The sequence below is a fragment of the Hyperolius riggenbachi genome, chromosome 1 (genome assembly GCF_040937935.1).
Source record: "Hyperolius riggenbachi isolate aHypRig1 chromosome 1, aHypRig1.pri, whole genome shotgun sequence".
In the NCBI taxonomy this organism is placed as follows: domain Eukaryota; kingdom Metazoa; phylum Chordata; class Amphibia; order Anura; family Hyperoliidae; genus Hyperolius; species Hyperolius riggenbachi.
The window spans coordinates 60,281,962-60,305,405 of record NC_090646.1 but is presented as its reverse complement, the minus strand read 5'-3'; the positions used below and the strand labels follow the sequence as shown (position 1 = coordinate 60,305,405).

General features: G+C 45.7%; 1 protein-coding gene across 1 annotated transcript in view; it reads left to right on the top strand.

Annotated features, from left to right (window-relative positions):
- DNAAF9 (dynein axonemal assembly factor 9) overlaps window positions 1-23,444 on the top strand; it is a 157,060-nt gene that overhangs the window by 33,817 nt on the left and 99,799 nt on the right. Inside the window, exons 6-13 of the mRNA XM_068274655.1 lie at window positions 2,760-2,866; window positions 3,367-3,444; window positions 14,846-14,944; window positions 17,259-17,314; window positions 17,756-17,891; window positions 19,236-19,317; window positions 21,273-21,309; window positions 23,236-23,323. Of these exons, the coding sequence (XP_068130756.1) occupies window positions 2,760-2,866; window positions 3,367-3,444; window positions 14,846-14,944; window positions 17,259-17,314; window positions 17,756-17,891; window positions 19,236-19,317; window positions 21,273-21,309; window positions 23,236-23,323 (683 nt within the window). The remainder of the gene's footprint in view (window positions 1-2,759; window positions 2,867-3,366; window positions 3,445-14,845; window positions 14,945-17,258; window positions 17,315-17,755; window positions 17,892-19,235; window positions 19,318-21,272; window positions 21,310-23,235; window positions 23,324-23,444) is intronic.

Sequence of the window (23,444 nt, the reverse complement as noted above, 5' to 3'; positions counted from 1 at the left end):
AACAATGCCTTGATAAAGGGGCCCTATATGCCTCCGAAATGTTGGCCATACGTGGAACTAATAACTATTTACTTTGAATGCACCAGCTCTTTTTTTCTATTGAATACTATCTCTAGGTCGGCGGGTGGGTTAGTGTAATGCTGCGTGATGTGTCTAATTTCATGCCTGCAACACCACACTTCTTCATTTGGAGAGTTGGGTGTCTGGGCAGTAAATTGGCCTGTCTGCAGCATTTGAGGGTGTGTGAATCAGAATTTTGAAGGTATTGCACAGCATGACTCTCACCTTTTCCTGGACGTTTCTAGAGGCTGGACCCTTCTGACTTGCCTGATGTTTGTACTGACAAAAATAAACTCTTTATTATTAAAGCACACCTGAAATGAGCAGTATATGGAGGCTGCCATATTTATTTCCTTTGACGCAATAGCAGTTGCCTGGCTGTCCTGCTAATCTTTCTGGCTGCAGTAGTGTGAACCACAACCTGAAACAAGCATGTGGCTAATCTTGTCAGACTTCAGTCAGAAACATCTGATCTGCATGCTTGTTCAGGGTTATGTCTGAGTATTTGAAACAGAGGCTCAGCAGGGCTGTCAGGCAATTGGCTTTGTTTAAGGCCGGTTTTACACTTGATTTTTACGCTATGATGCTCCTGCCATATCCCACCACAACACAAAAAAAAAACAGCAATCATATGACTTTGCGACAGAGTGCTCTGACAGGGTCACATGAATAGCGCCGACCAGCCCCCAACCTGACAAACCCATTTCATTGCTTTTTCAGCTCCTTGTGGTAAAATAGGGTGATGCAACGCAGGTTTAACCCACAAGTTTAACCTCCCTGGCGGTATGATTATTTCTGGATTTTAGCGTCTTTTTAAAACGTTTCAGACCCTAATCATGCTGCCGGAACGTAGTGCTCTCACTAACCTCCCTGGGCCCCATCGCTGCAATTTTACCTACATGCTCCAGGTGGCACTGTAACTCTGTAGTGAGATTGATGACGACAATCCCACCAGAGGGATTCAGAGCCTCGGAGGATAGCAAGGGGAACGGCTACTGACGCCTGGATGCCCCGGGAGGTGAGTAAAAGCTCCATTTGCACGCTATACTCTGCATTGAGCTCCCGGAGGCTAGCCCAAGCTACACTCGGGATTACCGCCACGGTGTTTAAAAGGAGCCTGAAAGGAAATAAATATGGTAGCCTCCTCTGTTCAGGTGTCCTTTAATTGAATTATCACTAAAAGTGGCCATACACCGGGTAATAGCAGTTCCACCCTGCAACAGATCAATCACACACAATAGGAAATTAGATCAGAAATTAATAGCAATTGATTGGCTACAATGCAGCACTCAGTCTGAGGTTTCATGGAACTGCTGAGGCCACTGCCGTCGTAACACTTGATGCTGTCCAAAAACATTTGGAAGGCAACTGATCAGGCTTTCGGGATCAACTCCTAACTGCTGGATTAAATCTAGCCTAGACCATTCTCTGAGATTAGCTAAAACTTGTCTGAAGCAGCCGATAACAACCACCTTTGCCATGAATCCAGCATGTGCACAGCAGCCCCCGACCCCACTCGGCTGCTCAGCCAGCAGTCAGCCTGTCTGATCCCTCCGGCTGAATGATGGACGGGAGCAATGTCCTCCCTGCTCCCATATGACGTCACACCCGCACTGTTCCTTCGGCACCACAATAGCTTCGGTAGGCAGCTTCCCTTGAGTGGTGCGCGCCATACAGGAAGCTGTGCCTTCCACTGTACGCATATTTCACCTGACTAAAGATGTCGTCGTTCTACAGCGCCATTGTGACGCATACTTCTTTCACACTGTCTTTTACGTTGCAATGTGCTATATAATTGCATCAAACCGCGATGCAACTATATTTCAGTGGCGCTTCCATGCTGGTGACTTTGCAGCGAGATGGTTTCCATCGCGATAACACGCAACATGCGGTGCGTTGCCAAATAATGCATGAATTCATGGCTGTGGGGCAAGTCTATGGACTGTATGCTGCACTGTATGTGTTGCATTGCAGCAGGACTGTGCAATGTGACTTTTAAAGCGAAAAACTGTAAAATGTAAAATATGTGCAAACATATACAAATAAGAAGTACGTTTTTTCCAGAGTAAAATAAGCCAAAAATTACTTTTCTCCTATGTTGCTGTCACTTACAGTAGGTAGTAGAAATCTGACAGAAGTGGCAGGTTTTGGACTAGTCCATCTCTTTATAGGGGATTCTCAGGGATATATTTATTTTCAAAAGCACTTAGTGAATAGCAGTTGCTCTGTCCAACTGCCAAAAAACTGTGTAGGGAGCATGGAGGCTGGCCAGCATCATTGTTTAAATAATTTTTAGGGAATATCTTTATCAAGAATAAAAGTCTTGCTGATAATCCCCTATGAAGAGATGGACTAATTCAAAACCTGTCACTTCTGTCAGATTTCTACTGCCTTCTGTAAGTGACAACAACAAAGGAGAAAAGTAATTTATGGCTCATTTTACTCTGGAAAAAACGTACTTCTTATTTGTATATGTTTGCACATATTTTAATTTTTACTGTTTTTCGCTGTAGTGCCCCTTTAATCACCTTTGTGATCCTATTTTCTTTGATGCGCACCACAACAGTCATAGTGTTAAAGCAGCCTTACTTGTCAACTCATGGAGTGCTGAAATAATTCTCTTTGCACCTCAGATGAAAGTAACTTTATACACCTCTCTTCCTGTGATATGCTAGTGACCAATTACCGTGTCTCTCCAGGTCACCTCCAGATGTTTGATATGTTCATTGTTGAGAAGTGGCCCATCGTGCAGGCATTTGCCTTGGACGGCATCGGCGGAGGGGGCTTCTTCACCATGAAGCATGAGGTACGTCACCTGCGTAAGGCGTGGCTTTGGAGTAAGCGTTCTCCTCTTGTCCAGTGTGTGTGTGTCTGAGGTACAATGCTTGTCCTGTGCTCTGTACTTATCTGTCTATGATTACCAATGGCCAGTTCTTGTCTCTCCCTCTTATGCATTGTCCCTTTCTTTCTCTCTCTTGCCCCCTCTGTTTACTTGCCCCCGTGTCTCACTTAAGTGTTAGGAGGGTGGGGACAACATGGACACTTGGTGCTTAGAACCCAGTGTTGGTGGCTGAAGGAGACGGAAGACCACTGTCCCCAGCCTCCTGCTCGGTAGGGGCCGGTTCACCTGGGTAAGAAGTGATGTTGCGCAGTGTTGTGGCATGTTGTTCACCACCGGGGGAACATTGCATGACGCACACTTCCTGGTAGCAGGGAGGAGCCTGGGAGTAAAGTGACTGCATAGTCTGTGGTAGGTTACCCCATGCGGCTGCTGTACTTACAGTGACCCTCTGTTGTGTGTTGCAGCTGATGGATGTCAGTGAGTCGCTGTGGAAGACGTACAGTATCATGGATCCTGTGTCTGTAGAGGCCCTGCTGACAGAGGTACGCTGACTGCACACTTATATCACAAAGGATGCCACTTCTCTGGATGTCTGCAGGGGGGATTGGTGGCTTGAAGGGAATCTGAAGTAAAAATAAACTTATGAGATAATGATTTGTATTTGTAGTACAAGTAAGAAATAAAACATTAGCACAGATCAGTCTCATATTGTTTTTAGTGCAGGAAGAGTTAAAAAAAAACAAACAAAAAAAACTTCAGTTATCTATGCAAAAAAGCCTTGCTGAGCTCTCTAACCCAACTAGTACCAACAGTCCTATTTTCTGAAGCACTGATACATCAATGAAACCGTGAAAACAGCTTCAGATAAAGTTTTATTGCAGGTTTGTTCAAAGGGACATTAGCTCTGCTCTGTTTGCATCATTTAAAATACAGTGTTGTTTGTAATTGTAAATGACAGAATGATGCAATGTTTTATTAAAAAAAAAAAAAAAAAAAAAGCTATAGAACTGAATATACAAATATGAGACTCTTTTCTTTGCTACTAATTTTCTATTATCTGTACTACACATACAATTCTGTGCATCATAAGTTTTTGTTTTTTTTTCTCTCGCTTCAGTGTCACTTAAAAGTAGTATTAAACTTTAAAAAAAATAAAATCTAAAAATCACTGTATTGTTTTTTTTGACACAATATCTATAAGCTCCTACCTTTCGATCATTTTTTTGTTACTGTTCAAGTGTAAAAAAACATTTTACACTGGTTGTTTTTTGCCTTTGCTGGTAAAGATGGCCGTACATCAGGCGACTAGGTGACCAATTCACCATCCGATTAAAATCGGTGCCGCCAAGAGCATGCCCAATTGACTCTGCGACCAATTTTGGGCTGAAATTGGTCTCATGTGTCAATCAGAAATATGTCAGAGTGACATCCTCTATCAGGTGTGGTAATGTCGTGCGATAAAGGCGAGCGATAAAGCAACGGAAACCCCTGGCTGCTGTCCACCCTAATGTTTAATGTCCCCAGCTGCCGCTTGCAGTTATACTTTACCTGCGACACCGCCCACTACTGTCTACTGCCGTGTCTGCTGTAATTCTGCATTCTGTCCCCTGGTCGTGACTCCTGGCATTGCTGCATGTACAGCACATATTTGATGTCACACACGTGTCCTGCGTGCTATAATGCCGGCAACCATGTGCAGAAGCAAATGCCGACGTAGGAGGACTGTGGTGGCAGGTAAAGTATAACTGCACGGGGGGCACATAAACCATTAGCGGGAGATCGGTGCACAAGCCAGATTCCCGCAGGATTTCATGCTGAAATCAATTGGGAATCGGCCTGTGGTGTATGGGCGGCTGACAGATCTCTCTTCCGATCAGATACGATTAGACATGGATCTGTCTCTTGGTCGATCTGAGAAACATTACAACTAAAGAAAAACAAGTTTGCTGAAGCTTGGCTTTGGCTGTACATAGTTTATCAGGATTATCTTTAAAGGAATGTAAACTGGAGGAGGCTGCTATCTTTATTCCCTTTCACTTTCTCATAAAAGCCGATGACCTGGCTGTCGCACGGTGCTTTTGGTTTTGGTTAGGTGTGAGTCACACCCTGCAGGTAGGGGAGGCAGAACCCTGGAACTGCATACTTGTCCTGGGGCATCATAAGATCTGCACGAGAGCCAGCTAAGCTGCCCCTTCCATAGCTCACCCACTTCCTGTTCCTGTGATCAGAATGATTCCTGAAGCTCTAGTGGTTTATGGGAAGTGGGTAGGTTCATGTGTGACTGGCTGTGATGACAGCTGCACATTGTCAGTAGTAAGCCCAGGATATGGTCTTGGGATTTCTATCTTGTGTTCTCATGCTCTGGAGATTATACTCTGGTCTTATGGCAGTAAATTATATCCTCGTAAACTGACATTAACCTGCCTAATTAGTGCTGTAAATATCTTATTTGCCTTCAAGGCATAGTGAGGATCATTGTATTCAGGGCTGAGGTCTGTATGTGACCTGGTGCAGGTGAAGCAGGATTCCAGATACATTGCTGAATAAACAGGTGTCTCACCTAACGAGGTTTATGGTTGTGTTTGACCAGTGTGGAGATTCAGATGTGTCTGCACAGCTCAGACAGGCATCATAGCTAGCTTCCTTAAGCTCAATGCTTAACTGAAGATGGATCAGGGAACTTCACAGCGACGCCTCCCGGGTCAATTTCCCTACCTGCGGGAACACGCGATGACCGTGTTCCCGCAGGTCAAGCGATTGCGGCACTTTGTGTGGGAGTCGTCGGGGACCTCTTGAGGACTGCAGGGCTAAACCCCCCCCCCCCCTAGTGACCAGGCCATTTTCAGTAAAATGTGCCACTGCAGCTTTAAGTCCAAGCTGCAGGGCCGCACAACACAGCACACAAGTGATTTCCCACCCCCCCCCTTTTCTCCCCACAAACAGAGCTCTCTGTTAGTGGGGTCTGATCGCTCCCCCCATGTTTATTTTTTCCTTTATCAATATTTGTTTGTGTCTTTTAAAAAAAAAAAAACAACAATCATCCTGTTCCTTTAACCACTTGCCGACCGCCCACAGCCCATGGGCGGCGGCAAAGTGGACGCCTAAAGGACCGCAATACGCCTTCAGGCGGCGCGTCCTTTAGGCATGCCGGGGGAGCGATCGCGTCATTGATGACGCGCGCTTCCCCCGGCAACTGGCTCCGCCCACCCGCCGTAACATCCCGCCGGCCATACGGAAGCGCCGGCGGGATGTTAACCCCGCGATCGCCGCTACAAAGTGTATAATACACTTTGTAATGTATACAAAGTGTATTATACAGGCTGCCTCCTGCCCTGGTGGTCCCAGTGTCCGAGGGCCCACCAGGGCAGGCTGCAGCCACCCTAGTCTGCACCCAAACAAACTGATCTGCCCCCCCCCCGCCCACTGATCGCCCACAGCACCCCTCAGACCCCCCCCTGCCCACCCCCCAGACCCCTGTTTGCACCCAATCACCCCCCTAATAACCCATCAATCACTCCCTGTCACTATCTGTCAACGCTATTTTTTTTTTATCCCCCCCCCCCTGCCCCCTCCTGATCACCCCCCCACCCCTCAGATTCTCCCCAGACCCCCCCCCCCTGTGTACTGTATGCATCTATCTTCCCTGATAACCTGTCAATCACCCGTCAATCACCCATCAATCACCCCCTGTCACTGCCACCCAACAATCAGCCCCTAACCTGCCCCTTGCGGGCAATCTGATCACCCACCCACACCAATAGATCGCCCGCAGATCCGACATCAGATCACCTCCCAAATCCATTGTTTACATCTATTCTCTCCTCTAAACACCCACTAATTACCCATCAATCACCCATCAATCACCCCCTATCACCACCTGTCACTTTTACCTATCAGATCAGACCCTAATCTGCCCCTTGCGGGCACCCAATCACCCGCCAACACGCTCAGATTGCCCTCTGACCCCCCCATATCAATTCGCCAGTGCATTAATTACATCTGTTCTTCCCTGTAATAACCCACTGATCACCTGTCAATCACCTGCCAATCACCTATCACCCATCAATCACCCCCTGTCACTGCCACCCATCAATCAGCCCCTAACCTGCCCCTTGCGGGCAATCTGATCACCCACCCACACCATTAGATCGCCCGCAAACCCGCCGTCAGATTACCTCCCAAATGTATTGTTTACATCTGTTATCTTCTCTAAACACCCACTAATTACCCATCAATCACCCCCTATCACCACCTGTCACTGTTACCTATCAGATCAGACCCTAAGCTGCCCCTTGCGGGCACCCAATCACCCGCCCACACGCTCAGATTGCCCTCAGACCCCCCCCCCCCCCCTTATCAATTCACCAGTGCATTAATTACATCTGTCCTTCCCTGTAATAACCCACTGATCACCTGTCAATCACCTGCCAATCACCTATCACCCATCAATCACCCCCTGTCACTGCCACCCAACAATCAGCCCCTAACCTGCCCCTTGCGGGCAAACTGATCACCCACCCACACCAATAGATCGCCCGCAGATCCGACATCAGATCACCACCCAAGCGCAGTGTTTCCATCTATTCTCTCCTCTAAACACTCACTAATTACCCATCAATCACCCATCAATCACCCCCTATCACCACCTGTCACTGTTACCCATCAGATCAGACCCTAATCTGCCCCTTGCGGGCACCCAATCACCCGCCTACACGCTCAGATTGCCCTCAGACCCTCCCTTATCAATTCGCCAGGGCATTATTTACATCTGTCCTTCCCTGTAATAACCCACTGATCACCTGTCAATCACCTATCAATCACCCATCAATCACCCCCTGTCACTGCCACCCATCAATCACCCGCTGTCACTGCCACCCATCAATCAGCCCCTAACCTGCCCCTTGCGGGCAATCTGATCACCCACCCACACCAATAGATCGCCCGCAGATCCGACGTCCGATCACCTCCCAAGTGCAGTGTTCACATCTGTTCTCTACCCTAAACACCCACTAATTACCCATCAATCACCCTCTGTCACTGCTACCTATCAGATTAGACCCCTATCTGCCCCTAGGGCACTCAATCACCCGCCCACACCCTCAGAATGCCCTCAGACCCCAGCCCTGATCACCTCGCCAGTGCATTGCTTGCATCTATTCCCCCCTCTAATCACACCTTGAGACACCCATCAATCACCTCCAGGCCCTAATTTGCCCCGTGTGGGCTCCTGATCACTCGGCCAAACCCTCAGATCCCCCTCAGACCCCCTTCCGATCACCTCCCCAGTGCATTGATTGCATCTATTTTCCCCTCTAACCACCCCCTGAGACACCCATCAATCACCTCCTGTCACCCCCCTAGCACTCCTATCCATCAGATCAGGCCCAATACAACCTGTCATCTAAAAGGCCACCCTGCTTATGACCGGTTCCACAAAATTCGCCCCCTCATAGACCACCTGTCATCAAAATTTGCAGATGCTTATACCCCTGAACAGTCATTTTGAGACATTTGGTTTCCAGACTACTCACGGTTTTGGGCCCGTAAAATGCCAGGGCGGTATAGGAACCCCACAAGTGACCCCATTTTAGAAAAAAAAGACACCCCAAGGTATTCTGTTAGGTGTATGACGAGTTCATAGAAGATTTTATTTTTTGTCAAAAGTTAGCGGAAATTGATTTTTATTGGGTTTTTTTCACAAAGTGTCATTTTTCACTAACTTGTGACAAAAAATAAAATCTTCTATGAACTCGCCATACACCTAACGGAATACCTTGGGGTGTCTTCTTTCTAAAATGGGGTCACTTGTGGGGTTCCTATACTGCCCTGGCATTTTAGGGGCCCTAAACCGCGAGGAGTAGTCTAGAAAACAAATGCCTCAAAATGACCCGTGAATAGGACGTTGGGCCCCTTAGCGCACCTAGGCTGCAAAAAAGTGTCACACATGTGGTACCGCCGTACTCAGGAAAAGTAGTATAATGTGTTTTGGGGTGTATTTTTACACATACCCATGCTGGGTGGGAGAAATTTCTATGTAAATGGTCAATTGTGTGTAAAACAAATCAAACAATTGTCATTTACAGAGATATTTCTCCCACTTAGCATGGGTATGTGTAAAAATACACCCCAAAACACATTATACTACTTCTCCTGAGTACGGCGGTACCACATGTGTGGCACTTTTTTACACCCTAAGTACGCTAAGGGGCCCAAAGTCCAATGAGTACCTTTAGGATTTCACAGGTCATTTTGCGACATTTGGTTTCAAGACTACTCCTCACGGTTTAGGGCCCCTAAAATGCCAGGGCAGTATAGTAACCCCACAAATGACCCCATTCTAGAAAGAAGACACCCAAAGGTATTCCGTTAGGAGTATGGTGAGTTCATAGAAGATTTTATTTTTTGTCAAAAGTTAGCGGAAAATTGATTTTTATTGTTTTTTTCACAAAGTGTCATTTTCCACTAACTTGTGACAAAAAATAAAATCTTCTATGAACTCACCATACTCCTAACGGAATACCTTGGGGTGTCTTCTTTCTAAAATGGGGTCATTTGTGGGGTTCCTATACTGCCCTGGCATTTTAGGGGCCCTAAACCGTGAGGAGTAGTCTGGAAATCAAATTCCGCAAAATGACTTGTGAAATCCTAAAGGTACTCATTGGACTTTGGGCCCTTTAGCGCAGTTAGGGTGCAAAAAAGTGCCACACATGTGGTATCGCCGTACTCGGGAGAAGTAGTACAATGTGTTTTGGGGTGTATTTTTACACATACCCATGCTGGGTGGGAGAAATAACTCTGTAAATGGACAATTGTGTGTAAAAAAAAATGAAAAAATTGTCATTTACAGAGATATTTCTCCCACCCAGCATGGGTATGTGTAAAAATACACCCCAAAACACATTCTACTACTTCTCTTGAGTACGGCAATACCACATGTGTGGCACTTTTTTGCAGCCTAACTGCGCTAAGGGGCCCAAAGTCCAATGAGCACCTTTAGGCTTTACAGGGGTGCTTACAAATTAGCACCCCCCAAAATGCGAGGACAGTAAACACACCCCACAAATGACCCCATTTTGGAAAGTAGACACTTCAAGGTATTCAGAGAGGGGCATGGTGAGTCCGTGGCAGATTTCATTTTTTTTTGTCGCAAGTTAGAAGAAATGGATTCTTTTTTTTTTTCTTTTTTTTTGTCACAAAGTGTCATTTTCCGCTTACTTGTGACAAAAAATAATATCTTCTATGAACTCACTATGCCTCTCAGTGAATACTTTGGGATGTCTTCTTTCCAAAATGGGGTCATTTGGGGGGTATTTATACTATCCTGGAATTCTAGCCCCTCATGAAACATGACAGGGGGTCAGAAAAGTCATAGATGCTTGAAAATGGCAAAATTCACTTTTTGCACCATAGTTTGTAAACGCTGTAACTTTTTACCCAAACCAATAAATATACACTGAATGGTTTTTTTTTTAATCAAAAACATGTTTGTCCACATTTTTCGCGCTGCATGTATACAGAAATTTTACTTTATTTGAAAATTGTCAGCACAGAAAGTTAAAAAAATCATTTTTTTGCCAAAATTCATGTCTTTTTTGATGAATATAATAAAAAGTAAAAATCGCAGGAGCAATCAAATAGCACCAAAAGAAAGCTTTATTAGTGACAAGAAAAGGAGCCAAAATTCATTTAGGTGGTAGGTTGTATGAGCGAGCAATAAACCGTGAAAGCTGCAGTGGTCTGAATGGAAAAAAAGTGGCCGGTCCTTAAGGGGTAGAAAGACTGTGGTCCTCAAGTGGTTAAACCCGTTCCCTCCCTTCCCCCAGCCAGCCAATCATGGCGATCAGCTCTCATAGGCTTCACCCTATGAGAGCAGATCGCTCTCTTGTCCCCCAGGGGGACAGCCGTGTCACACGGCTGTCCCCAGTGCAGCGCTGCTGCTGATAGCAGCGCTGCACCATACAAATAGACGGCGATCACGCCGTCTAACAGTCTCCCGAGCGGCTATGAACACTGCGAGCCAATCACAATGAAAACACAGTAACAACAAAGTGGAATAAAAAGCTCTGGTCAGTAACTTACTTGGTGCTTTTTCCAGCCCCCTGCAGTCCATCAGGTCCTTTGCTGTCCTCCCAGTCTGCTGCATGTTACTGCTGTGCCCCTTCTGAACGCTGGCCGAATGAGCCCTGTCCCGGGCTGCTGCGCATGCACAACTCTTGCTTCTATCATGCACCCGCTGCTGGGAGCATTTTGCACATGTGCAGATTCAAATTTTATGAACTGCGCAGGCGCAAAACGCTCCCGGGAGTGTGATCGAGGCGGGGGCCATGCACGCACAGTACACGGTGTAGTGGGCGGGCTTTTGGAAGGCACATCAGCGGAATGCAGCAGACCAGGACGACAGTGAGGGGCCTGAAGACCACAGGAGGTTGGAGGAAGCCCTAGGACCTGAACTCAGAACTTCCTATCTGCTCTAAAGTTACGCTACAGCATAATAAACTTTAAAGAAAAACACTTTTGTACAAATTCTGCAATTAGTCTGGAGTGTGTCTACTTCCTGCTTTCATGGAAGCAGAAATAGGGTAAACATCCTGTATTTACAAATTAGTTGCTTTGACGAGGCAGCCACCTGACACAGCTGAGAGCTCAAGTTACATTTGTGATTAGTTAGAAACAAGGTGGAAATTAGATGGGCTAAATTCTTTAACTACGTACAGGGTGCAGTTCTCTGCTTTCCTTCTGTCCTGTGCAGGAGTTCAGGTCCACTTTAACAGCTTTCAGTCACTAAGACAGGTTTCACACTGTAAATTGGTTTCCTGCGTTGCGGGGAGTCTGCCGCGCCGCCAAACACAGGCCTTCAGTGAATACCACGTTACTACACGGTATTACCTTTCAGGCAATCGGCCAAACAGGAAGTGAGGTGCACTTGCGGTCACTTCCTGTTTTTGGACTGCGGAAGTGTATTGGTTGAATGTACGCTGTGCGCTGCACCGCCGCCAACTTAAAAAAAAAAAATCCAATGCAGATCGATGCTGATACACACGGTAACATAGTTTTGGAAGCGCATCAGATTGAGGATTTCGCCACACTGTGACACGTGTCTTTCCCTATAGACTTCAAATACCTTGCAGTAGCAGTGTGGCAGTTTGCTGCACCGCCACAGTGTGAAAGAGCCCTGAAGGTTCCCTATAAGGGACCACAGCCGGCTGGTAACCCAGGACCAGTGTACATAAACCTGGGTATGAATGAAGTGCAGTATACACATGCATTTTGTGTGCAGTGTGTGCACAATATGATTAGCATTTAGTAACTACTGAAGAAAACAGTCCAGCTGTGGGACTTATAGGGGAAGTACAGTGACACATCCACAGAGAATGAGATAAGGTTGAAACATAACTTTTATTACATCATCATAAGATAAAACCACAGACTAAACACACAATGTATAAAATCAAAGCAACAGCACCTCTATTGGTCAGAGTGGAGTATATAAAGCAGCATAGATACTCACAACAACAATATCTGTTCCAACAAATATACAGGGGTTGTTGGCGTAAATCATCAGGTTATGTGGTTAGAACTCTGCTACCTGGAGGCTACATATTGTTTGTGCTGATGCTCCGCCTCTTACACTATGCGTCATTGGCCCAGAGTGAGCAAGCAGATTAGATGCTATGACTCTGGTGTGACTCCACTGGCTGCATGCCTGTTGCAGGTGTGACAGCCAGGCAACTGGCATTGTTTAGAAGGGAAGAAAGATGGCAGCCTCTATATTCTCCTGAATGGTCCTGAACTCTTGCACAGGACAGAAGGAAAACGGAGAGAAATCCACCCTGTATGATTTTAGAGAGTTTGTCCTGTCTAATTCCCCCTCATCTGTAACTAATCGCAAATGTGATTTTCATCTCTCCGCTGTGTAAGCTGGCTGTCTCAGCGGAGCTGCTAGTTTTTAAACACAGGATGTTAACCCTGTGTCTGCTTCCATCAAAGCAGGTAGTAGATACACTGCAGATTTACTGCAGGGTTTGTATCAGCTGTATGGGCCTATTTCCACTACATGCGGATTCTGGATGCAGATTTTTCCATAGGCTTTCATTGGAGTCAGTTTTTGGCATCCACAACCTGCGTGTAGTGGAAACAGGCCCTAACAGAGAAATATTTTTCTTTAAAGTTTATGCTGTTGCTTATCTTTTAGAGAGAGGGGAAGTTTTGAGTTCTGGTCCGCTTTAAGGAGGAGTTCATGATGGTAGCTTCTATCCCTCCTCAGAGAAAGGTGTGTTTTAAGCACATCTAAACCTAAGAACATTGCAGGACTAGTATCAGGGAAAGGCCTTATCTTTGCTGCATCAGAGGCTGCCAGTTGTCAGGACTGCGGCATCACTTCTGTTTCCAGCGCCTCTTCCTGCAGTCCTGGTTGCCTTAGACTTATGTTGGGCGGTACATGCACATATATGTTTAGCTTGTACACCTTCCTATTAACTCTGGTGCATTTGCAGCTTCCCCACAGTTTCGATGAGCCCATTGTACCCCCTTGTGAGTTGTCCCATTGGCCCCCTTGTAGCGCTAGCTGTTAGGCTTTAGCCAAACAGCATGTGTGTACAGTGCATGTTCCTTGCAGTGTCACTATAACAATTGATTAATGATCGCTTTAGGGTAACATTGAGGGCTGGTGCACACCAGATTGTTTTTTAAAAAAGCTTGCAGGGGGAAAACCGCTTGGCTAACGAAAGTGAATGGGATGGTGCACACCAGAGCGGGTCGTTTTTTCCACAAACGCAAACTCGGGGGCTGCAGCATTTTTTACATTTCTGAGGCGTTTCTGCCTCACTGTTAAAGTGGAAAAAAGCTCTGAAAAAAAGCTAGATCAGAGCGGTTTTCCAGGCGTTTTTGTTGTAGCTGTTCAGTAACAGCTTTACTGTAACAATATTTGTAATCTGCTACACAAAAACGCTCAAAAAAACGTTAGGCAGGTTTAGAAAACCTCTCTATACATGCCTAGAATCGCTCTGAAATCTGCTCCAAAAACCTCTAGAGTTTTGCAGATCTGCTAGAGGTTTTTGGTGTGCACTGGGCCTCTGTGTGTGTACAATGCTTTTGCCTACAGGAGGGGAAAACTCAGTAAGAGATGCTGGAAGATGGTTCTCCAGTCCTGCCTTCTGAGCTGACTGCTGCTGGTGGGGGCAATATGAGGCGTCGCACTCCCTGCCTGGGGGGAGAACAAGTCAGAGTTTTAGATGGGACAAGATAGACTTACCTGAGATAATGAGCTATGTTTTATCTTGACCTCTTGGGATTCTAGTTTACACAGAATGGCTAGTGGGGTAGGAGGTGATGGTAATTCATCATGGGGGATATGCATAACAATTGCATTTTGACAAGAGCTACCCCCTCCCCCCCCCCCACAATATTAAACAGTCATGGGACAGTTCTTCACTGATTAGTGTGCCGTGTCTGTGCAGAGCTGGCATGGCAACCCTTTAACTAAGGATTGAACTTCATTCCAATCAGTATTTTTCTTGAATAGATCATCAGGGACATCTATATGGCTGATATTGTGGTAAAACCCCTCCCACAGTGTGATATCAGGACCAAGGTCATGACAGTTTCCGGTCTATGAGCCTTGTTTTATTGTGGGAAATAACGGCTGTTTCCAGCTGCCAAAAAAGCAAGCAGCATCTCCTTCCCCTGACGTCACCTGCCAGCAGTAAAAATGTCACCATGTGATAAATGTCAGAATGTAAATCAGGGAGAGGAAAGATTTTACAATGGGCAAACACTGACTAAATCATTTATACATAATTATTGTAATAATAAAGCACTTTCTTATTAAATTATTTTTGCTGCAGTTCCTCTTTAAAGTGATGTTTGTGTGCAAGTCTCATATTGCTCACCTCCCTTGTGTTCTCTGTGTAAGTGGATTGCTGACGTGAATCTGTTTTGTTCTAGGATTTAATCGCATTGCAGCATCAGTGGAGCAGCTTCCTGTCAAACTTTGAGACAGAAATCCCCTTCCTGCTGGAGCTGTCGGAGTCCCAGGCAGGCGAGGTACGGGGCAAGGCGGGCTCTTCATACGGTGGGATGCACCTGTCACAATGTCTGGACTGAAAACCACCACCAATCAGTCTAATTTATCATTTAACCTTTTCCGGGTCCGTTTTATATGTCTCTTTGTACGTCTGCCTCCTCGAGTCCCTTCTTCCATCACAGACCAGCGCTGTATGCAGACTTCCTCCTTCAGGTTCTGATCACATGATATGACGGAATCGGGACCTAAAGGAGGAAGTCCGCATACATGACTGGTCTGTGGTGGAAGATGAGACCTGATTCAGCGCCCTTAATAGGTAAATATCAAAGCAATCCCTGCACTATTCTGCATATGGGGGGGGGGGGGGGGGGGTATAGCCAGCCGGGGCACCTCTGCCCTGAATTATATGTGCAAGATAAGTCGGGCACCTCTGCCAAAAGGTTGTAATACACTAGTGCTTTATAAATACATTTTAATAATAAAGTCTTAATAGTGGCTGGTGTGTGTGTGTGTGTGTGTGTGTGTGTGTGTGTGTGTGTGTGTGTGTGTGTGTGTGTGTGTGTGTGTGTGTGTGTGTGTGTGTGTGTGTGTGTGTGTGTGTGTGTGTGTGTGTGTGTGTGTGTGTGTGTGTGTGTGTGTGTGTGTGTGTTCAGGTAGGCATTTCATTGGACATTCTTGGTGTTGCCAAGGATACATGTAATATGAGCTTAAAGGACGATTACCGCAAAAAAATGGTAAAGTTTAAAGTACATGTTAACACCTACTGATAAGAAATGGGTTTCTTCCAGAGTAAAATGAGCCATAAATTACTTTTCTGCTATGCAGCTGTCACTTAAGTAGTTAGTAGAAATCTGGTGGAACTGAAAGGCTTTTGACTAGTCCATCTCTTCATGGGGAAATTCTCAGTATTTATTCTTTGCAACAGCACTCCCTGGAAAGATCTATACAAAGATGCAGGCGGCCCACTCCACCTGTTAGTACACTATTCTGGCTTTGGTCTCAGCAACTGCCGTCCAGAATGTGCTTTTGAAAATAAAGAAAACCCTGAGAATCCCCCATGAAGAGATCGGCTAGTCCAAAACCTAGTCAGTTCTGTCAGATTTTTACTACCTACTGTAAGTGACAGCAACATAGGAGAAAAGTGGTTTATAGCACATTTTACTCTGGGAGAAATGTACTTTTTATTTGTGTTCTCACGTATTCTAAATTGTTTAAATTTTTTGAGATAGTGGTCCTTTAAAGAACTTTAACCATCCTGGCGGTATGGACGAGCTCAGCTCGTCCATTACCGCCGGAGGCTGCCGCTCAGGCCCTGCTGGGCCGATTTGCACCAAATAAAGAGCAGCACACGCAGCCGGCACTTTGCCAGCCGCGTGTGCTGCCCGATCAGAGCGGCGATCCGCCGCGAGCAGCGGCGAAAGAGGGTCCCCCCAGCCGCCTGAGCCCTGCGCAGCCGGAACAAATAGTTCCGGCCAGCGCTAAGGGCTGGATCGGAGGCGGCTGACGTCAGGACGTCGGCTGACGTCCATGACGTCACTCCGCTCGTCGCTATGGCGACGGTGTAAGCAAAACAAGGAAGGCCGCTCATTGCGGCCTTCCTTGTTTATTATGGGCGCCGGAGGCGATCGGAAGAACGCCTCCGGAGCGCCCTCTAGTGGGCTTTCATGCAGCCAACTTTCAGTTGGCTGCATGAAATAGTTTTTTTTTAATTTAAAAAAAACCCTCCCGCAGCCTCCCTGGCGATCTTATCAGAACGCCAGGGTGGTTAAGCAAGGATTGAACTTTTCAACATTCCAATCAGTAGCTGATACCCCCTTTTCATGCGATAAATCTTGCACTTTTCTCGAATAGATTATCAGGGTGGTCTGTATGGCTGATATTGTGGTGAAACCCCTCCCACAGTGTGATGTCATCACCATGGTCCTGACAGTGTGCTGTCTGTGAACCTTGTTGCATTGTGGGAAATAACGGCTTTTTTTCAACTGCCAATCAAGTGATAGATTTCAGAATGTAAATCGGGGAGAGGAAAGATTTAACATTGGGCAAACCCTGACTAATCTATAAATATTGTACAAAAAAAAGCAATTTTATTGTTTTGTTGTCTACACCACAGTTGCTCTGTAATGTCTGTGCAGAACAGTACAGACGATCTCTGGGATATTTTATCTACAAAACTGCTTACTGTCGCCATAGCAAGGAATTAAAGTTTGTCTTGTCTTGGAAGTTTTAAGAAATTGTTGTGCATTATACATTGCAATAGGAAAAAGTTTTTTTTTAACATTTAATGGCATAATAAGAAATGCATATGATATGATTTTGTTTGTATTTCTGCAGCCCTTCAGAAGTTATTTCAGTCACGGGATGCTGTCCAGCCATATTACTGATAACAGGTATTATTGTCTGATTTATGCACTTAACCTGCTGGGCTGGCTCACACTGATTTGCTCACACGATTTGCTGATCGCCGGCAATAAGCAATGCGCTGCTGCTAATCCTTATGGATCCTTTCGACCAATCACAAACAGGCTGCATGCAGCATTTCAAGAACGATCACACTGTGATTCTTGTTCTATTGAATGGGAATCACAAGCACAAATTGCGAGCTTTCACCTGCCGAATCGCGATCGCGGACCCAATCGCGGGCAAGCGGCGGGGAAGCGCCAAATGTGAAGCAGCCCTAAAGCTAAAGCTGAGTACACACGCTAGAGGATACGTGGCCGAGGCACCCGATAACAACCGCCCTTGCTGAGAATCTAGCTTGTGTACAGCGGCCCCTGTTCGCAAGAGGACCTGTATGTGGCATCTCATCCAGCGCTCTCCTTCTCCTCCAGCCCTTACAGACAGCCCTTCGTCCTGTTCGGAAGCCACTCCACCAGAGAGAACCTGAAACCTGGCAGCTTTATATTCCCGTCCGAAGGTCACCTGGTGAGGAACACGGGCCCAGCAGGAGGCACTGCCAAACACGTGGTAAGGGAGAAGCAGCATACCGTGACATATGCCAGGCCCGCTCACCTAGTGTGGTGCTGTGAAACAGTATAAATGGAGCTGAAGCAACTTCCACAACTCGGCTCAGGCCCAGAATGTTAGAGTCCTCTGCATAGAAAGCAGAAACGTGATTTTATGGAATGTTTGTAAACTATCTTCATTTACAGGTGAAACTCAAAAAATTTGTGTTTATTTCAGTCATTCTACTTAAAAGGTTAAACTAATGTATGAAATAGGACCTCTTTGCAGGAGTTTTGGATGAATTAGCTGATTAGAGTCTGATACTTTGAGCCTAGACTATTGAAAATTTTCACAATATTCTAATGGTCTCAGATTGTGATTTTGGGGCTCTCATAAACTGTAAGACATAATCCTAAACATTATAACAAATAAAGGCTTGGAATATCTCGCTTTGCATATAATGTGTCTATTTCATAGATTAGTTTCACCTTACAAGTTGAATTACTTAAAAAAAAAAAATTTACTTTTGTGCGGTATTCTGATTTTTCGAATTTCACCTGTATTTTTATTTTTGGAAGCCTTGGATATTAGATACAGTGAACCCTCCTCCAGGGAGCCCATTATTGTAGTTAGTATCTCTGTTAGGCCCGGTCTGGACCAAATCCTAACGGAGGTGAACACATTCTATGATAATCGACAGCATCCGTTCACAATGCTCCTTTATAACCGATCCCTTTGGTCTGTTCCTTTGAACAGATTGCAAGTTTGTCTCTGCAGTGTCTTTCAGTATGGGCGCGTCTGTCGCATTGACCGCACGCTAACAGAATGTAGGGTCACAGATGGAAGACTCATGCCACTTAAAAACAGATCTGTTCCACGGATCAGTTTTTACACTGTTTAGTTTTTCATCTGTGCCAGTGTGAACTGGGCCTTATCCTTTTTTTGGTGAAATCTAATAGGAATCTATGGAATGTGAGTCCCGGGTGTCACCCAGAGGGGAAGTGAGAGAAATGAATCTCAAAAGGCAAGATGGCAGGAATAAAAAGTCAGAGCTTTGAAACAAACTATTTGAGTTGAGATTCTTTTGCAATGATCATCTGTCAGGCCTCTTTCAGATGGAAGGCTGAACTGCACACTTGTGGAGCACTCCAGTGCCATGTCTGCCGCCCATAAGCGCTATACATGTGCAATTTAAATGTAGCAAATGGCACTGCAGCAGAGACCTATGGCTGCATGGCCCATAGTGTCTGAGCACGGCTGCAGCCGTAGGTTCCACATTTCCAGGGTTATGTTCATCATTTAAAGACATTGTTTGACATGTGATTTAAAGAGTATTATTATAACCAATCCGGGTTCTGTTTACAGGTTGCTCAGTGTGTGTCTCCTAAGGGCCCCTTGGCCTGTGCTAGGACTTTCTTCTTCGGAAGCACTCACGTCCCCTACTTGGGTAAGTCTAGGTGTCTGCGCTGACTGCCTGTCATTATGTTCTATGTGATTAGTGTTATTTATATTGCCTCTGGTTGCCAGGTGGGTCGCTGTTCTGGCCTCAGAAAGCCTGGCTTGCAGACACGTTGGAATCTAAACCTCCAAAAACGTTCTTGAAGCTCCTGAAACTGAATTTATTCTTCTGGGTAGCAGTCTGGCAGATGTACAGTTGTGCCCACAGCATGCCTTTTTTATTGATTACTGTTGCTTTACTCTTTGACCTGATTTTTGCATGTTATTAGATGGCCTGGTCACATTTTTGTCATTGCTTTCCAAATGTGGATTTAGAGTTGCTCCCTCTGGTGGTTCTCAGCATTAATGACGACTGTGAGATCCGGGTCACAGGTAAAGCAATCTGACCACTGTTTAAAAAAAGGAATAAACTTCCCCATTATAGATATGCGTAAGGCGTGTGCCATTGGGGGAGCTTAAGGGGTGCTGCTCCTCTGTCTCCCTGCCCTTGAGGCAGAGGCAAGAGAGGCTCCAGCATCAGGGCGCAGTTTAGGAGGGGGCACACTACTCACTATCATTCTCCTATTGTGTTTGAAGCAGAGAGAAATAAGAAAAGGGGATACATGGCAGTGACTGTAAGCCAGATAACTAGAGATTAAGGTGTTGGGGGCCCTGGGGCACCTCTTAGTCTAATAGCAATCAGTGTGTGACTACTGGGGTGGGAGGGATGGAGTGGCGCACTTTGGGGTCTCAGCCTTGGGTGCTGGAGGACCTTGTCCCGGCTCTGCCGTTTGGGATCCTCCATTTTTTTTTCTCCCAACTGTCAGCTTCAACAGGCTTTAATAGTTCCCAGCAGGGGTCACACTCGTGCACGCTGGGATGTATTCCGGGAGATAGGCATACAGCTCTGTACTCGCAGCTCCCGGACTTAATCTCCCAGCATGCATTGCGGCGTACATGACCGTGACCCCTGTCGGTAATTACAAAGGCTTTATGGGAGGTTTTTTTTTTTTTTTTTTTATATGGTGTTTTGATGGCTTTAAGGCTGGTACACCCAATGCAATTTCCCATCAGACCGACAGGTCGAACTTATAATTTCTGGTATGTCTGATCTGCTCCCGATCGAGAGCGGCATTGATTTTACTTGCCTTTGGCCACTGGTGAAGCAGGGAGACCCCTTAAGCGGCTGTCAGGCTGTTTTTTCTCACTCCCTTTTTGCTTTGCTTGTTATACCCTATACTTGAATACAAGTCGACCTCGTGTATAAGTCAACGGCAATCTTCAACCCCCTTAAGCTGGATTTTTTTTATTGACTTAAATATAAGTCTACCCAGCAATGTTAATGGCTGCACTTGGGGCTCAGGAGGGGTTAATTACTGCACTGCATACAGTATTGCAGCCATTAACCCCTCTTATCCCTGAAGTGCAGCCAATTCCTCCTCCAGGTCGACAAGTGCAGCAATTATTCACTCCCCCCCCCCCCCCCCCCCCCGGGCTGTTTTCTTGTTAATTGTTGCTGCCAGGACTTACAGACCAGTATATTCTTGGCACTTCCTTTCCTCAAAGTATCACTTACCGCAGGGTAAATTGCTGCAAATGGGAATGTCATACTGTACACATTACTCAGTGTGCTCAGTATTGCCCATGACTCGTGTGTAAGTCCAACCCCTATACTTTTATAAAGTGAATCAGACCTAAATTGCTAGACTTATACTCTAGTATATACAGTAAGTAATAATAAAGGGCACTGATAGCTTCAAAGCAGTTTTTAAGACACCGTCTATTGATCTGAGGAATATGAAGCCGTTTTGGAAAGTACAGTATTTGGTGGTGTTCCATTAGAGGTATTTCTGTGTGTGCTGTTTATATCTGTTAGATGTCTGACAATGCGCATACAGTAATTGTGTTATTTCCTGTCCCTGCTGGAGGAGAGCGGATATTAATCTGCTGTGTGCTTTTCAATAGGAAATGACAATGAAGTACAAAGAAAAAATGAACAAATGTAAGTGAATTTTCAGTCTAATTACTTAAAGTGAATTTCCATATTAGAGACATTTTGAAAGACAGGAATGAACCGGTGACGGGCATCCGCTTTGTGGTAAACCTAATGACCTCAATAATGGTATTCATGGTGCTTTAAAGTGGACCAGAACTCTTGCACAGGACACAAGGGAGCATACAGAAATGCAGCCTGTATGTATTTAGAGAAAAGAGCCTGTGTAATTTCCCCTCATCTGTAAGTAATCACAAGTGTAATTTGATCTCTCAGCCGTGTCAACACAGAAATTCGTCAGCCTTTGGCAGACACTGCTAATATGTAATCACTTGATGTTAACCCTTTCTCTGCTTCCATGAAAGCAGGACGTAAACACACTGCAGATTTATTGCAGAATTTTGTATCGGCTGCAATAAAGAAATGTTTTTTTTCTTTAAACGTTATTATGCTGTTGCTTATATTTTAGAGCAGAGAGGAATGTCTGAGTTCAGGTTGAGTTCTATGTATGGAGTCGCACTCACTGGCCAACCATCCAATCAGGAATGGCAAGTGTGCTGGAAAAAAATCCCGGACACCACAGGATCCAATAATATCAAAATGTAGTAATCCGCACCACCTTCATACATGTATCTTCATTTATTGGTAAAAGAGACAGACATATAAAAAGAACTGTAGGGCACAACAAGCCCGAAACAGCGGACTGTTTTGCCCTACAGTTCTTTTTATAGGTCTGTCTCTTTTACCAATAAATGAAGATACATGTATGAAGGTGGTGCGGATTATTACATTTTGAGTTCAGGTTAAGTTTCAGTTTTCACTGTATGGGAAGAACTGCAGAGACCAGGCATGGGCAAACTTGGCCCTCCAGCTGTTGAGGAACTACAAATCCCACAATGCATTGCAGGAGTCTGACAGCCACAGTCATGACTCATAAAGGCAAATGCATTGTGGGATTTGTAGTTCCTTAACAGCTGGAGGGCCAAGTTTTCTCCTGCCTGGCCTAGACAGAGCTCCTGCAGCCTATTCGCAGCTAGAGATAAAATTAACTTGACTAATTAGACAGATTGATCCGCCTAAACCTGGCATGGGCAAACTTGGCCCTCCAGCTGTTATGGAACTACAAATCCCACAATGCGTTTGCCTTTGAGTCATGTCTGTGGCTGTCAGACTCCTGCAATGCATTGTGGGGCTTGTAGTTCCTAAACAGCTGGAGGGCCAAGTTTGCCCATGCCTGGCCTAAACAAACACAGAGCAGAAGAGTTCATACACGGCACGTTTTATATTATCAATTGAGCCACTGATGGCTCGATTGATAATATTCAACCTGTCCGATACCCCGCCGGATTGATACTGCGCTTGATACCGGTGGGGAGAACAATGGTAAGAAGCGAGCGGCTGATTAGCAGCGCCCGCGGGGACGAGCTGGAATTGATCCGCACATGCAGACGAGCGGTGACGTGTCGGCATCGAGCCGCTGGCTTGATACCGGCGCATAAACTGTCCGTGTATTCCCAGCATTACACCTTAGTACGGATGTGCAGATCATTCATGAGATTGACAATGTTATCCACATAAATAATCTTTTTGCACACAGTGGGCCTGATTCACAAAGCAGTGCAAACTGTTTGCACGCCAGTGAAAATCCCTTTATCACGCCTAAACTCAGTTTAGGTGTGATCAAAAGAAACTCGCGCAGCTCCCGCGCGCACAATCGCGCAGCGCCCATTAAACCCTATGGGACATTGCGCGCGGGAGCTTCGCGTGATCAGCAGCACAAAGCGGTGATAACTCTGCTAGTGCAAAGGTTATCACGCCTAAAGTCTTTTAGGCGTGATATCTGGGTTATCACCCCTTTGTGAATCAGGCCCAGCGTCTTTGTACTAGCGTAGTGGAATTGCATGTTATAATTTGTGTCATCTCTCCTTCATTCAGCATTGTGCTGTCTCAGATCTATGCTGCGGTGGTGGAGGCAGTTCTGGCTGGGATTGCCAGCTACGTAAAGTGTTCAAGTTTAACAAAGGTAAAGTGTCCACCTTGGCAGTGCATGTTGGGAATTGTAGTTCTATAACATCTGATGAGCAATGATGACTTGTACTTCTGTGCTTATTGAGAGGTAGTGATGGTCAAGTAGATGTAAATAA